This window comes from Fukomys damarensis, unplaced genomic scaffold (genome assembly GCF_012274545.1).
Source record: "Fukomys damarensis isolate Sample0158 unplaced genomic scaffold, DMR_v1.0_HiC HiC_scaffold_17, whole genome shotgun sequence".
NCBI classification, from domain to species: domain Eukaryota; kingdom Metazoa; phylum Chordata; class Mammalia; order Rodentia; family Bathyergidae; genus Fukomys; species Fukomys damarensis.
Genome location: NW_022900929.1, coordinates 17,648,862 through 17,665,160, shown reverse-complemented (window position 1 = coordinate 17,665,160; position 16,299 = coordinate 17,648,862). Strand labels below are relative to the sequence as shown.

The following is a 16,299-nucleotide window of genomic DNA, read 5'->3' as shown; positions in this document are numbered from 1 at the left end:
TCTTTTCATGACTCAGGGCATCTTTGTGACCTTGGCACGTTCAAGTCTGGTTGAGGCCAATTAAAATGGTCCAAGGTGTCAGTGGGAGAGAAGTGAAGATTTAAGATTTGGAGATGACTGCTTTCCACGTGCTTTTTTTTTTTTTTTTTTTTACATTTTTTTTTTTTTTTTTTTTTTTTTTTTGTACCAGAGCTTGAACTTGGTACCACCAAACTGCTGAGCTAAATCCCCGGCCCTTTCCACGTGCTTTAATGGTCAGACGGAGGGAGGAGCTGATGCTGCTGGTGGTTTCCGTAGGCTGGAGGAGGCCTGGGATGCTTTCAATTCAGGAGCCTGCAGTGGTTGGATGTTGGGGAGGAGGAGGAACCCTGAGCAGGGTTCCTGAGCTGGAAGTTCAGAGGGATGGACTTCTGAGTGGACAGCAGGGAAGTTGCTGGGAGCCTGCTTGCTGGAGAAGTAGAAGGTGGATCAATTGCTGAGTCACTGCAGGAGCAGGGGAGGAGGCTAGGGACCAGGCTGGCAGCTTGCAGGAGCATCAGAGATGGTGGGGAGCGAGCTGAGGAGGGCATGGCCACTCAGGGACCAGCGGCACCCAGAGGGGCCCCTTCTGCCACCCCTGAGGTTTTCTCCAGCAGCACAGGAAATGTGGGCTGGGAGCTGAAAAGGTCAAGGTCAAACCATCCAGAGCAGACAGGAGTCAGATATGGCCAAGGGATGGGGGAGGGGATGCCCCATAGATCAAAGGACTGAATGCAGGAGTTGGCGGAACACCAGGCGGGGCAGGGAAGGAAGAAAGGAAGGAAAGAAAGAGGTCAGGGGCTGAAGGCCTGAGGAACACTGAATAGGAGTGCCAGAGGGCCAGAGGAGTGGGTGTCATGGTTCTGGGAAGTCCCCCAAGGCCCACGGAAACCCCCTGGGGAGCTCAGGACTAGGGCCAGCTGTGAGGGTTCCCTGAGAGGCTGAGATGGAGTATGTGCTGTCCTGTGGCTTGAAGGTGGAAACCCCCAGTGTGAAGCTGGGAAAAGAAGAGAACTGCAAAAAGGGAACAAAGGTCTCAGGAATGCCACCCAGGACTGGGCTTTTTGGGCAAAGGATGGGCCACAGAGCTGCAAGATCTGAGCACCTAGGAAGGGGTTAATCAGGGAGCAGTGGGTGGCTTTTGAACCTTTCAGTTCTGCCTTGGAGGGTGGGCCTGCCATCCTTGAATCCTGCTCCATTGTGGATCTCTGCACAGCACTTTCCACCTCTATAAGGAGGGGGAAATTCAGAGCTCTGGGGCTTGATGATGAGGCAAGAGCAACCCAAAGGCATGACCAGACTGCAGCTGGCTGTGGTGCTCCTCTCCTTTGTGATTTTTTTTTTGGAGGGGGGTCCACTGGCTCATGCAAAGGCTGAAGACAGGCACCAGGAGGGAGTGAACAACGATTCTGGAGGGGCCGAACAGCAGAAGTTACTCTCGGAACAGCAGAAGTTCAGGCAGGAGACCGAGAGGCAGACAAAAAAAAAAAAAAAAAAAAAGATGATGATGATAAAAAAGTAATGAGAGAAATAGACACAAAGTGGTGGAGACAGGGCGAAGAAGCGGGGGGGGGAGATCCAAGAGAGGGACAGACAAAAAGACAGATTGCTTGAGACAGGGAGAGAAGGTGCTGAGCAGGCTGGCCAGATGCCCAAGAGCTGCCCTGGAAGCCACTGGGCTGGACCCAATCAGGCCAAGATGGATGTCTGATTCAGGGAGGTAGAGGCCACCAGGCCAGGTGACCAGCTGCCCCTCCCTGGGCACAATCTGCCACAGAAAGCCCAACCCACTGACTGTTTCTACCCCAGACAGGCTGAGGTGGCCCCTGAGGCTTCCTCAAGGGCATTCTGAGGTCATGGAAAGGGCTGCTGTGATGGCATGGACCCCAGTTCTGCCCCTACCCAGCTGTGAGATTTGACAGACACTGACCTGCAAAATAGGAATAGTCATCACCATCCTCGGTGGTTCCTGACCTCTCTTCACCTGCCTCACAGACACACGGAGCAAGCCATGCCCAGACATAAAGGTATTCTTTAGATCCAAAGAGAGCTTGGAGGTAGGCAGGCACAGTGGTTCACACCTGCAATCCCAGCTACTCAGTGGGTCGACACAGAAGGATCTCATTTGAAACCAGCCTAGTCAACTTTGCAAGACCCTGTCTAAAGATAAAAATAAGAATAAATAAGTGTAAAAATAAAAAGGGCTAAGGATGTACCCTTGTGTTCTGCCCCCAATGCCAAACGAGGTGGGGACTCTTGGTGGTAACAAATGCCTCTTGTATGCAGCAATATTTGGGGGTTTTTTGTTTTTGGTGGGGTGTTGGGTGGTACCAGGGATTGAACTCAGGACTTTGTGCTTGCCAGGCACTGAGCTACATCCCCATCCCTGTAGCAATATTTGATTCCAGAAATTTGGCCAGGAATCTGGGGCTGAAGGTGGCGACTAGTGAGAATAAATTGTGATTCCAGGTTCCAGGGCTGTAGGATTTTAGTTTTTTTTTTTTTTTTTTTTTTTTTTTTTTTTTTTTAATACTGGGGACCATACTCAGGACCTTGCTCTTACTAGGCAGGTGGGGCCCTACTTTTCATTTTTTGAGACAGGGTCTCCCTATGTAGTTCAGGCTGGCCTTTAACTCACTATGTAGCAAAGGATGGCCTTGAACTCACAGTGATCCTCCTGCCTCAGCCTCCTGAGTGCTGGGATTACAGGCATGCACCACCACAGATGTCAAGGTTGTATGATTTATATAAAGATTTATCATCTCTCTGCGTCCTTGAAGCCCAGAACTGAGCCCCTACCCCTGCATTTGCAGGGCAGGCACAGTGCCACTGAGCTAAATCCCTGGCCTTCCTATCCCCATTTTATTATGACAGGTTCTTGCTTTTTTTTTGGTATAGGGGATCAAACTTGGGACAGGTTCTTGCTAAATAACTAAGTTGCGCAGGCTGGGCTCAAACTTGCTATCCTCCTGCTTCAGCCTCCTAGACTGCCGGGATTACAGGTATGTGCCACCACACCTGGATAAAAGCTGAACTCTTCTGGTGGTGCTAAGTCCTATAGCAAGGAGGAAAAATATATATATATTTCATTGCTATGTCCTAATCATTCAGGGCCCCAACCTGATGGTTGTAAGGCAACACTCTTGATCATCCATAACGCACCCTTACCCTGTCTCTGCTCCATTCATTTGCCCACTTGTTCATTCAAATGTCAGCCTGTTAATGTAGCTCAGTGGCAGAGTACTTGTTTAACATGACACCCTGAACTTGATCCCTACTATTGAAAAATAATCCTGGGCTGGGGATTTAGCTCAGTGGTGCCACCGCCTGCCTCACAAGCATAGCAAAGACCCAAGTTCAATCCCCAGTACCCCCCCAAAAAAATCCCTAGGTGTCCACCAGAAGCATAAAAGCTGGTAGGTGAGACGTAAGAGGGAAACCCCGGATGCTGAGTAAGAGCATTGAATTTGTCCATGGCTCCATCCCCACCTATTCAAATCCGTAGCCCTCAACCTTGGCTTAAATGCTCTCTTCTCCACAAGGCTTCCCAGAATTGCTAGGAATGACCTTTGCTCCTGCCTGAGACCCACAACATTTCTTCTCCAAGCCCCACACGCTGGGGTCTTATACAAGGGCTAGGAATGTATATACACTGAATCCCTGTAGACCCCAACCCTGGGCCACAGAGGGGCAGGTGTTATTAGTCCTCAGCCTGTTGGGAATGGGCCGCACTGGGAGAGCAGCTGGCAAGTTAGGAAGCTTCATCTGTGTGTCCCACCAGATCAGCATTAGCATTAGATTCTCATAGATATGTGGACCCTAACATGACCTGCACAGGCAAAGGATCTAAGTTGCGTGCTCCTTTGAATCATCTTGAAACCATGCCCCTACCTGTACTCTGGAAAAATTATCTACCATTAACCTGGTCCCTGGTACCAAACCTACTGGGGATCATTGCTCTGTCACCGGCGAGGGGGGCATGTCCTGCTTATTTTTGCATCCTACAGAGCCCAAGGCAGTAGCAGTTGATCAGAGTTCAGTGGATATCTATTAGTTATGTCTTCGAACCTCAGCAGCTCAAAGGATGCATACTAGTTTTGAGTCTCGGTTTCAACTGAGTATAATAATTTTCACTTACCTCTGGAGCCAGGTGGATCAAACAAGATTTTGGGTGCAAAATCCTGTGACAAGCTGGAGTCTGTAAAGCTCCTCTCCAGATGTGGGGAATCCTGAGATAGGAGCTAAAATCAGAGGCCATGAGCAGGTGCCCCTCCGTGTTCCTTGCTTCTTCTTCTGCCTGGTAGTGATGCAGGGGCTCTCTGAGCCTGAAGTAACCTAAATTGTGGGTACCAGACTGCCATGGCAGGAGAAGCTCAGGAGATCCGGCACACCCAGGTCCAAGTCAACCGTGAGCTCAGGATGGAGGACCCTGGGGAAGTCAGTCCATTCCTGTGCATCAGTTTCTCTCTCTCTGCCTAGTAGGAATAATAATGTCTGTCTGACTGGAGGGCCACACTGTGAGGGCCATGCAGGCCCCTCCCTCAGTGTGACCCCACACATAATAGCTTTGCTGGAGTAACTTTGCAGCCGGTTGTGTTAAAACTTTCAGTCTAGCAGGGTATGGTGGCCCAAGACTGTAACTCAGCACTATGGGAGGCTGAGGGAAGAGGCTCACAAGTTCAAGCACAGCTTGGGCAACTTAGGGACTTAGCCAAGACCCTTTCTCAAAAAATTAAAAATAAAGCTGGCATTGCAGCCCACACCTGCCATCCTAGCACTCAGCAGGCTAAGGCAGAAGGATTACTGCAGTTCGAAGTCAGTTTGGGCTACATAGTGAGTTCAAATCCAGCGTGGGTTACATAGCAAGACCTTGTCTCAAAAAGCAAGCACAAACAAACAAAGCGTGGGTTACATAGCAAGACCTTGTCTCAAAAAGCAAGCACAAACAAACAAAGCCAGGCATGGTAATGTAGGTCTGCAATTCCATTCCAGCACCCTAGAAGGTGAGGCCGGAGGATAGAAAGTTCCAGTATTGGCTGGGGAATTTAGAGAAACCCTATTGCAAAATTTAAATTAGAAACAGGGCTGAGGAAGCCGGGCATGGTGGCACACTCCTGTAACACCAGCCCTCAGGAGGCTAAGGCAGGAGGATTGCTGTGAGTTCAAGATCAGCCAGGGCTACATAGTGAGTTCCAGGTCAGTTTCAACTACATAGTGAGACCCTGTCTCAAAAAACCTAAAAAGGGGGCGGGAGCTGGGGAGGTAGCTCAGTGCAAGTGCCCTGGGTTTTTTCCTCCAGGATGTGAAAATTAAAATTAATAAATATTCAAAATATAAAAAGAGCAGGGACAGGGGATGTAGCTCAGTGGCACCCCACCTTCATGGCAAGCGCAAGGTCTGAGTTTGATCCCAGGAACCAATAAATAAATAAATAAGAGGACTGGGCATGTAGCTTACTGTGAAAACCAGAATCAACTCCAGAATCAAAAACATAAACTTAAAAAAAAAGACAAACCCTCAGTCTAGTGTGCATGGCTGCGGCAGCAATGCATTCCTCTTCTACCTCTGGTTTTATTGAGATTTTTAGTGAAGTCTTATTTTAAAGGTACCCTCTGAATGTAAGAGAAAACACTGCAACCCATTCCTGGGCAGGGATGTCAATCGCTTTTTGTAAACTGGGAATAGCTATGCAAATCGGAAATGATCATCTACACACCACAGTTTTAGGGTCCCCTCTCAACGCCCTTTTTTTTTTTTTTTTTTTTTTTTTTTGAGACAGGGCCTCACTATGTAGTTGAGACTGACCTGGAACTCACTATGTAGCCCAGGCTGGTCACGAACTCACAGCGATCCTCCTGCCTCAACCTCCCGAGTGCTGGGATTAACAGGCGTGCGCCACCAAACCAGGCTTCAACCATTCCTGCCGGTCCTCCAGCAGAATGCACCAAAGCTCAGCGCCCAGTCTTGCCAGCACCGCCCTGCTCTGCCCCTCCCTTTCCCGCTTTACGCCTTAGCCTAGCCAGAGCTTCTAAAAGCCCGGGGCGCAGCAGGATGGGAGGATTAGAAGGCAGAAGAGGAAGTGTCCTTCGTCCTTGGCCCCGCCCCACCCGCACTCTGCAGTTTGCTATGATTGGCTGTTATGCCCAGGCTTTCCAATCAGGAGGGGGCTGTGGAGCCAGAGATGTGACTTAGGTTCCCACGCGGTTGGTCCCCTACTTCCTCTGGGGTCTTCAGCCCCGCCCGGCGACGCCCCGCGAGCAGGTCTGACTAAGCAGGAAAGCTCGACGGGATCCGCCCGGAAGGGCTGAGTCACGCCACCCTCCGCTCGCCTGGTCTTGTTAGATCCGGGGTGGGGATGTGCTGGCTGAGGTGGATACCCTACGACCTGATCCTTGATGTTTCTGTGTGATCCAGGTTCCTCGACCCTTTTCTGGCCTTTAGTTTCTCTTCTATACGGAGGAGATAAGAATAAATATTTCCACCTGGGCATGGCGGTGTCATCCCAGCACCCTTCAAGGCTGAGGTAGGAGAAGCCCTGAGAGTTCAAGGCCAACCTGAATTACACAGCGAGATCCTGTCTCAAAAAACAAACAAGAAAGAAAAAAGAAAAGTATCAGGGCTGGGGATTTAGCTCAGTGGCGCCTCGCCTGCCTCCTAAGCACAAGGTCCTGAGTTCTAAACCCAGTGTGTGTGTGTGTGTGTGTGGGAGGGTAAAGAACAGATTTGAGTGAGAACGTGAAGAAAGTGGGAACTGGAACCCCTTGTCCTTGCTGATAGGAAAAGTGAAACTGCTGCAAACTTAGTGTGGTCCCCCAGCAGGTTAAACAATTACCACAAGACCCAGCAACTCCACTCCCAAGTACACACCCAAGAGAACTGAAAAGGCTCTCAGACACATTGTACATGAATGCTCACAGCAGCACCATTCAGGGTAATCAAAAGGTGGGCGCTAGGGTGTAGCTCGGGTAGAGATTGCTTGCCTAGCATGTAAGGCCCTCGATTCCATCCTAGCAAGTATTAAAAAAAAAAAGAACCCAAATGTTTCATCAACAGATGAATGGATTAACGTAATTTTGGTAAATCCATATAATGATATTTCATTATAAAAGAAATGAAGTGTTAAATAGGACACACGTGTAAATACGGAATAGTTTCTCTAGTGTGAGAAACTGAATATGTAAATGAGGATGAAAATATATAGCAGATAACGTGAAATAAGAAGAAAAGGTCCAGAGCTGGGGATTTAGCTCAGTAGTGTCGCTGCCAGCCTCGCTAGGGAAAGGTCCTGAGTTCGATCTCGGGTACCAAAAAAAAAGGTCCGAATGGGAAGTGGGGAGGGGAAAGGAAAGAAGGGAAAAACTGGTGAGAAAAAGATGGAAAATCATTTGTAAATAGAGTTGGGAGGGAAAGGGAATGGAGAAAAAAGAACCGATATATATCATGCACAGGTATGAATTCCCAGTGATGAATGTAATTGTAATGTATACGTAAAGGTACCAATAACTTTAATATCAAAAAAAAAAAAAAAAAAAAAAAAGATTTACCCACATTGTAACACATTATCCTTCATTTCTTTGTTTGTCTTTGATACCGGGGATCGAACTCAGGTCCTTAACCTTCTGCTTGCAAAGCAGGCGGCAGAACCACTGAGCTAAATCCCCAGCCCTCTTTTTTTTTTTTTTTTTTTTTGGTGCCAGGGATCGAACTCAGGTCCTTGTGCTTGCGAGGCAGGCGGCGGAACCACTGAGCTAAATCCCAAGCCCTGAATAAATCATTTTTAAGTACGTTTGCCAGACATAATGAATACATTCGTTATGGGAAGTTGGTGCATATACACATATCACACCTTTGTCTTTTTTTACTTCCTCTTCTCCTTTGGTCCTTCCCCTTTTTTTAAAAAAAAATTTTGTACCAGGATTGAACTCAGGTCCTTGTGCTTGCAAGGTAGGCGGCAATACCCCAGAGCTAAATGCCCAGCTCTCCCCTCTTCTGTCCTTAGATCCCCTTCCCATCAGCAAAAGGTCTACCTCGTTGCTTCCTACTATCTTTTATTTTGCTCTTTATTTATTTTTGGAGGACAGGGTCTCACTATATAGTCCAGGCTGGCCTCAAAGTCGCTGTGATCCTCAGGCCTCAGCCTCCCAAGTGCTGAGATCACAGGTGTGCACCACCACACACAAGTTTATTTTGCTCTTGGCCTAACTTGGGTGAGGCCTTAAATTCAATCCATAATACCTGGAGCAGGGGGAGCAAAGGAATGCACAAAAGTAACATTTTGTCAGAGGCTCTGTAAACCAAAAGAAGAAAGGAGGAGGCTGTAGGAGAGAGGGTGGGCCACGGGGTAGAGAATGCCCCAGAAAAATGATCTAGGAATGTGTGTGTGAGGGCAGGAGGGTTGATGGAGATGGTGTGAACACACTTGGGCCTTTCGAAAACAGGGTACCTAATTCTCAGTTTCCAGTTGTCTGCTGGGTCCTGGCTCCATTTCAGCCAAGTGTGCTATACACACAGACTGGAATAGCGGTACTTTGGGAGTGAAGGGCATGGCTGTTTGAGCAGAAAAAAAGGAGAGTGTCAGGGGAGATGAAAGCAGGTGGGAGATTTAGAAATCAACAAAAGGCAGGAAGCAGACTTCAGCAGAATCAAAGCTCCCTGAGAAATTCTGAGATTTGTGGTAGGGATGCTGCGTATCCTGATTTGTTGAGAGATACCTGGCTGGATTTGTGCCTGCCTGTGTTTGTGTGTATATCAAACACATGCACACTAGACAAGCCCTCTGGAACTGAGCTATACCTCCAGCCCTGGATCCTTTTAATTAAATCCTCAGGGACAAGATGAAAGATGGGAGATATTTAATTAGTTGGCATTAGGAGGCCTGTCTCACTTTCCAGTGAATTCTCATCTTCCTTAGAATAAGCTCCTCCTCTTGGCCTAGAAAGTCCTGAGTGCTCTGGCCCTTACTAGCCACTCTGTGTCATCTCTTAGCATGGTCTTTTTGTTCCAATCTCAGTTCCCTCCTTCCTTTCTTACTTTCCCTTTCCTCTCTCTTTTCTTTTGGAAAGGGTCTTGCTCTGTAGCCCAGGATGGCCTTGAACTTGCAGTGATCCTCCTGCCTCAGCCTCCCAAATGCTGAGAGTACAGGTGTGCATCACCACAACAGGCAGATTTTCTTTTTTTCCCTTTCACTCTCCTTCCGTTCTTTCTTTCCTTTTTTGGTACCGGGGATCAAACTCGGGTCCTTGTGCTTGCAAGGCAGGCATCAGAACCACTGAGCTAAATCCCTGGCCCCTTCCTTCTCTTTTCTTTTCTCTCCCCCCACTTTCTTTCTTTACCGGGGATGGAACCAACGGCCTCACATATACTAGGCAGTTGTTCTACCACTGAGCTAGCTACCTCCTCATACCTTTGTATAGGCCAAAAGTTCATGACCAGCTCTCAACTGCTTAGGCTCAGCTCACCTCCCCCTTGTCCATCCATAGCACCACACCCCACTTTCTTGGTTGCGCTAATCACTACTTTAGATGACTCTTTTCTTCCAGTATTAGGGATTGAATTCAAGAGCCTTGGGCCGGGGATTTAGCTCAGTGGCTGCCTTGCAAGCACAAGGACCTGAGTTGGATCCCTGGTACCAAAAACAAAACAAAACAAATAAAAATCTTCTGGTTAGGGATTTAGCTCAGCGGTTCTGCCACCTGCCTTACAAGTGCAAGGACCCAAGTTCGATCTCCAGTATCAAAAAAAAAAAAAAGAGAGCCTTCACACTGAGCTACATCCCCTCCCTTTTATGCTGAGACAGCGTCTCACCAAATTGCCCAAACAGGACGTGAACTTGCAATTCTCCTGCCTCAGCCTTCCAGAGAGCTGGGATTGCAGGTGTGAGCCACCATACCCAGCTCACTTCAGACATGTCTATTTATTCATTGGCTTGTCATCCTTCTCTCTGTGGTGCTAGGTATGAAACCCAGGGCCTCACACCTTTGATGTAAGTGCTGTACCACTAAGTCACAACACCAGCCACATTTTCTTCTCTTGAAGGTCATTTTTGTCCTAATCATGTAAACAGGAACCTGATTTGGGGGGTGGGGATAAGATTAACTCCATGTGTTGCCCAGGCTGTCCTTGAACTTGCTTCGATCCTCCTTCCATACCTGGCCACCATACCTAGCTTAGGTTTAGGTGTCTTTTTGTTCCGTAGCCTCAGAGCTCAGCACAATGCTTGACCTAGCAGGTTCTCCAGAAGTATTTGTGCAGGTCTGCCGTTCTCTTGAGAAGTATTATTTGGGCCACCCACTGTATGTAAGGTCCAGGGCACAGAGCTGGACCCAGCAGGGCAGCCCTAGTCCTCACCCCCAGGCTAGTGGAGATACAGGTCAGGCAGTGTTCTGGACATACAAGGCCAGTGTGCTCACTGGGCAGGGTGGGGGCTCCGGGCCAGACCAGATGGGCCTGTCAGTAAAGGCTGAAACTGGAGGCGAACTGAGAGTTGGTTAAAGGGAAAGAGGAGGAAAGAGTGATGTGAATTCCAGGCAGAAAGAACAGTGTGTGCAGAGGCCCCTCTGTGGGAAGAGATTCCAGGCATTAGAGGAATTGGAAGTAGTTTGGCCTGGCTAAATTTTGGCAGCAAGAGGCAAAGGGATGATGCTGAGAACACAACAGAGCTGGACTGTGCGGGATCTTTGGGAACCAAGCTAAGCATTGGGGAGCCATGCAAGGGGCTGGAGCAGGGGAGCAGCACCATTGCATTTGTAATTGGGAGCAAGCTCAGTTTTTGTGTATGAGGAGTGGGTCAGAGCCCGGGAAATAATGAAGAATGAGGTGGCCCTGGTAAGAAACGTGGGGATGGAGAGAAGGGACAGATTCCAGCAGGGCTGAGAAGGAAGAGGACCTCATGATTAAATTAGTCGTTGAGATGCGAATTAGTGATGGCTAGCGGTTTGGTAGTACTACTTACCAGGGGAACTCAGATTTAGGTGTGGGTGACAAAGTTATGCTTGGGCAGGCTGAGTTTCAGGAGAGTAGGTCACTCAAAGTCAACATGAGATTCTCATTGGCAAGTTTCTCATTGGCAAAAGCCCTGGTTTTTTTAATTTGGTTTTTTGGTTTTTTTGAAACAGGGTCTCACTATATAGTTCAGGCTGCCCTTGAACTCACTATGTAGCTCAGGTAGGCCTGGAACTCTTGGGGATCCTCCTCCCTCAGCCTTCCAAATGCTGGGATTGCAGGCGTGTGCCCCCATGCCCAGCTTTTTGTTGTTTGCAGTACTGGAGATTGGCCTTTGCACTGAGCTACCTCCCCAGTCCATTTTTTTTGAAACAGGGTCTCACTAAATTGCTACGTTGTCTAGACTGGGCTCAGAGCTAGGTGTGGTGGTCCGTACCTGTGATCCCAGCACTCTAGGAGGCTGAGGCAGGGGGAGCACAAATTTGAGGCCAGCCAGGGAAATTCAGCAATTTAGTAAGACCTTGTTTCAAAATAAATAATTGAAAAAGGATGGGGATGCAGGTCAGTACAAAAGGCACTAGATTCAATCCTCGGTACCACAAAACAAACAAATTTTAAGAAGAGCACCTGGATCCACTCTATTTTTGGCTCCACCATGCAAATTTAGACAAATCATTTCTCTTCCCTCAGCCTCAGCTTTCCCAGTCTGTTAAATGGGACAGTAATACAGTACTTCCTCCACAGGGCTGCTGCGAGGATCACGAATGTTGGCAAAAGGACCTTGCTTAGATGGGGACAGAGGCATTTTCCCATCTTACATCCCTCTAGTCCCTGTCCCTCAGTGAGATGGTGGGTCTCAGAGAGCTCCACCGTGAATGGAGACAAAGCCATTCCTGTCAGGAGGTGGAATTTGATGCCAAAGTGTCTACCTCACTCTTTGGCTGAGCTGGTGAAAGGACAAATAATGGCCCCACAATGTCCATATCTCAATCCTGGGGGACCATGAACAAGTTACTTTATATGGTTAAAGGGATGTTTGCAGATAGGATTAAATGAAGAACCTTGAAAAGGGAGGTGATCCTGGATTATCCTGCTAAGATTAACTGGGCCTGGTGGCCATGCCGGTAATCCCAGCCCTCTGGGAGGCTGAAGCAGGAGGACTGCAAGTTTGAATCTGACCCTGGTAATTTAGCAAGACCCTGTCTCAAAATTAATTAAATTTAAAAGAGGCTTGGGAGGTATGTGGCTCCGAGCAAAAACCCTGGGTTTAATTCCCAGCGCCTCAGGAAAAAACGAGGAAGAAGGAGACAGAATCAAAGAAGAGGTAAATTGCTGGAAGCAGAGGTAAGAGAGATGCAATTCCTGGCAAGAGGTCATAAATTAGAATAAAGGTAGCTTCTACAAGTGGGAAACAGGAAGTAGATTCTCCTCTCAAGCATCCAGAAAAGCCACCAACTGCCAACACCTTGAATTCAGCCCAGGGAGACCCATGTGAAATGAGAATTTTTGTTTGTTTGTTTGTTTGTTTGTTTGAGACAGGGTCTCATTATGTAGTTGAGACTGACCTGGAACTCACTATGTAGCCCAGGCTGGTCTCGAACTCAGCGATCCTCCTGCCTCAGCCTCCCGAGTGCTGGGAGTGCTGGTATTACAGGTGTGCGCCACCATGCCCAGTTTTTCGAGAATTTTAAGGCAGTAAATTTGTGTTGATCTAAGATACTTAATTTGTGGTCATTTGTTATAGCAACAACAGCCTGCAGGCTGGACCTGAAGGGCAGGGGCTTGATGGCTTGACAACTGGCAGGGCAGGCAACATCTGCAAGTCACACAGCCTGGGGCCAGGAGAGCAGCTCTGGCATGGTCTGCCTCTCCCCCCATCTCCCTTCCTGCGTCCTCAAGAATTTTGTCTCTTCCAGTGACTCCAGTACCTTGCCAGGTGACCTTGAACAAACCCCTTCCTTTTGCTGGATCTCAGTGTCTGTATATGGAAAAGACGAGAGGAGAGGAGCTGGTCCAGGGGATCCTCTGGAGCCCTGGCGGCCTGCCACAGTGAGTCAGCGTTTCCGGGATGTGACGGGCCTGCGAGAGCTCTGGGAGGACGCTCTTGGGCAGCTGCCCTCCATCTCCACACTGGTTTCCTCCGGAGTCCTGCTACAAGTAATGCGCTGCTGCTGAAACAGCTCAGTTAAAAGACAGGGACAATGCTTTATTGACTTGGCACCTATGAACGGGTGGCTACAGACTCCAAGTTTCTTTGCCATTGCAAAGTGGAGGCTCTGTGGTGGGGGCGCAGAAGTCAGATGCTGGTTCCAGCTGTAGAGAGGGACCACAGTCCCTGCTTTGGCCCCTCTAGCCCCCTTGTTCAGCCGAGCACCATCTGAATCCAGGCCCTCATGGCACAGGACAAGGCAACGACCCAGGTTCTTCCACAGCCCCTAAGAGTCTAAGGAAAGGGCTGCATGACCCTCCTTGCCTATCTCTTCTTGTGGCTCCCAAGATAGGTGAGGGGAAAAGGAGAACCTCCATTTACAGAGAGCCGCTGAGCTGCCCAGATCAGATCCAGGTAGGCAGGGTCAGGACTACTGGAATAGAAGACCTCAGGAAGAGAAGAGTTAAGGGTCATCCCCCTCCTCTATTTTCTGTCTTGGCTGCATGGATGCATTGATTGTGTGGGACCCACAATAGCTGATGAAAGGCTGAGGTCACATAATAAAGTTGATGGGTACAGGTCTACCCTGCCTGGGCAGCCTCTCTCCCAGGCCCTGGGAAGGTGGGGCTGCTTGAACTGAAAAAGTCACAGGAAAAGGCCTTCCTGGAGGAGGAGGAGGCTGCCCGAAGAAGAGGTGGTCTGCAGAGCCAGCTGGGTCATGACAGCTGGCACAGGACGCTGGCATCCTCGCTGTGGTCACAGTTGTGGGCGTCCCAACGGATGTGGGAGCAGAGCAGCAGGGTGCTCTCATCCCCTCGGCACTTGACATTATCCAGGAGGATGGGGCCTCGGCCTGGGCCAAAGTGCGCCTCGCCAGGGGCTGCCAGGGCCTCGCCACAGCCCAGCTGGCGACACAGGACACCAGCTGCTCGCAGGTCCCAGGCATCATCACAAATGGTGCCCCACCGCTGCCCTAGGAAGAGCTCCACACGGCCCTCGCAGCGGTGAGTTCCACTGGCCAGACGCAGGTGCCCTGGGTCGGGGTGGGGCAAGCCTAGGTTTAGAAAGGGCTCCTTATGTCAGGCCGTGCCCCCTGCTAGGACAGAGGAGGTGAAGAGTAGCACTGGGAGACACAGCACTGCCTTGGAGGCCTCCATGAGTTCAGATGGAGATTAAATTAGAATGAGCAGGGGGCTGGGGATTTAGCTCAGAGGTTCCGCCACCTGCCTTGCAAGCACAAGGACCTGAGTTCAATCCCAGTACCAAAAAGTTCGAGGCCACCCTGGGCTACGCAGAGAATTCAACGCTAGCCCGAACTTCATCGAGAGACCCTGTCTCAAAATACCAAATAAATAAGGATGGGCAGCAGTTCAGACCCAGAAACTCTGGGCTGGAAGAGAACACGCAAAAGTGCTGAGTGGTGCTGCACTGGGTGCTTCATTCTGCTCTCCCCTAGTGCTTGCATGTAATCCCAGTACCTCAGCCCTAGGCCAGTTCTTTGGAGACTGATTATGTTCTATCATGTCCTCCTAAGGTCACCATAGTCTCCCCCTCACTCCCTTGATTCCCTGAGCTAAATTCTGAATTCTTTCATTGCTTCCCTCAAGACAGGCTCCCAATGCCCTAATTTTGATCCCAACTCTAGAAGTTTCTAGATTGCCCTACTTTAAAATTTAGCTTCTTCTTTCTGGACTACTCCTATTAATGAGGCCTGAAACCAGCATGAAGGACAAGGTTCTAGGACCTGATGCAAATCTGCCAAGTTGCTGTATCCCAGGCTTTGACCTCCCTCAATCCAGCTGTCCCATCCTGGTGTCTCCACCTCACTTTCAGACAGCTATGAGCACCTACCATCCCTGGGCCGAGGAGTGGGCACCTGGGTGGTCTCAGAACCATCCTGTTGGGCTTGCGATCCCAGCTCCTCTGGGCCTTGCTCAGGAAAGAAAGAGAAAAAAAGAGATTCCTGTCACACTGGGGAACATGCTCCTTAGGGCCAAGTCACCTCCTTCCCTCCCCAGGGAAGCATTTCTAGGGACAGACAGAAAGGATTTCAGAGGTTCCTGAAGAATGGCTCCCTGTTCCTTAGATAGAAAATGGAGCTTGTGTTGGACTTGGTGGCGCACATCTGCAATCCCAGCACACTGGGATTGGCTGAGCCAAGAGGATCCCAAATTTGAGCCCTGCCTAAGCAATTTAGGACTTAGCAAGACACTCTCTCAAAATAAAACATTAAACCAGGCATGGTGACCCACGCCTGTAATTCCAGCACTAGGGAGGCTGAGGCAGGAGGATCGATGTGAGTTCGTGACCAGCCTGGGCTACATAGTGAGTTCCAGATCAGTCTTAACTATACAGTGAGACCCTGTCTCAAAAAACCAAAAAACCAAAACAAAACAAAATGAAAATGAAAACAGGGCCAAGACTGTAGCTTAGTGCAAAGGCCCTAGGTTCAAACCACGGTAGTACAAAATAAAATAAAGAAAAAGTTGTGCTAATTTGACTCAAGAACCCAGGACAAAAGCCCTGTGGCCTAGCTCATTGTGGCCAATTCTTTCAGGAGGGTAGAGGGCCCACTAGGGCTGGGCAGCAGATGAGGGTGGAAAGAGCAATTCCAGTAGCAATCAATGAACAAACACACTCATTGAATCGACTTCTCTCACAGGTAACAGGTTAGCACAGCAAAGGCGGATTAACCCTCCAGCTAGAGCTCCGCTGGTTTTTGACTCAGCAGGTAGCAAGAGGCCCCGCCTTCCACAGGCTCGAATTGCAGAGGGCGCTCCCTTCCGGTCCCGCCCCAATGCCGCGCAGTCGCAGAGCTTTCAACGGCGGGGCTACTCATCCCTGCCCTGCGGACAGCTCTCGAGGCAGTGCCACAGTACAAACTACGTGCGGCCCCGCCTCCTCCTCGGATGCTACTCCGCCCCCGCATACTGCGTACCCAGGCAGGCCCCGCCTACGCCCTCGCCCGCTGTGCGTGATGACGTAAATGTCGCCCCGCCCCACGCCACAGAACGGGTCTTCAGTGCGTCCTCACCTGTACATAATGCGCCAGCGTCTTCGTGGTGGCCGCAGTTGTGCTGGCCCCAGCCCAGGTGGAAGCAGTCGCTCAGGCGGGCCTCGGTACCCACACAGCCCACGTTGTCCAGCAGTACAGGGCCGCGGCCGTAGCCGAAGTGGCCAAGGCCCGTGGC

General features: G+C 49.7%; 1 protein-coding gene and 1 long non-coding RNA gene across 2 annotated transcripts in view; both read right to left on the bottom strand.

The window, feature by feature from the left end:
* Window positions 1-229: 229 nt before the first annotated feature.
* LOC104858679 lies at window positions 230-13,105 on the bottom strand. Its single transcript, XR_779195.1, has 4 exons — window positions 12,888-13,105; window positions 4,157-4,493; window positions 1,949-2,178; window positions 230-448 (listed from the first exon to the last, which is right to left on the bottom strand). It is a non-coding gene; the product is annotated as an uncharacterized LOC104858679 (long non-coding RNA).
* A 23-nt stretch (window positions 13,106-13,128) lies between these two features.
* Window positions 13,129-16,299, bottom strand: part of Ssc4d (scavenger receptor cysteine rich family member with 4 domains) — a 12,088-nt gene continuing 8,917 nt past the window's right edge. Inside the window, exons 10-12 of the mRNA XM_033765272.1 lie at window positions 16,143-16,299; window positions 14,960-15,037; window positions 13,129-14,141 (exon numbers count right to left, since the gene is read on the bottom strand). The exon at window positions 16,143-16,299 is cut by the window's right edge and continues 13 nt beyond it. Coding sequence (XP_033621163.1) covers window positions 13,825-14,141; window positions 14,960-15,037; window positions 16,143-16,299 — 552 coding nt within the window. The 3' untranslated portion in view covers window positions 13,129-13,824. The remainder of the gene's footprint in view (window positions 14,142-14,959; window positions 15,038-16,142) is intronic.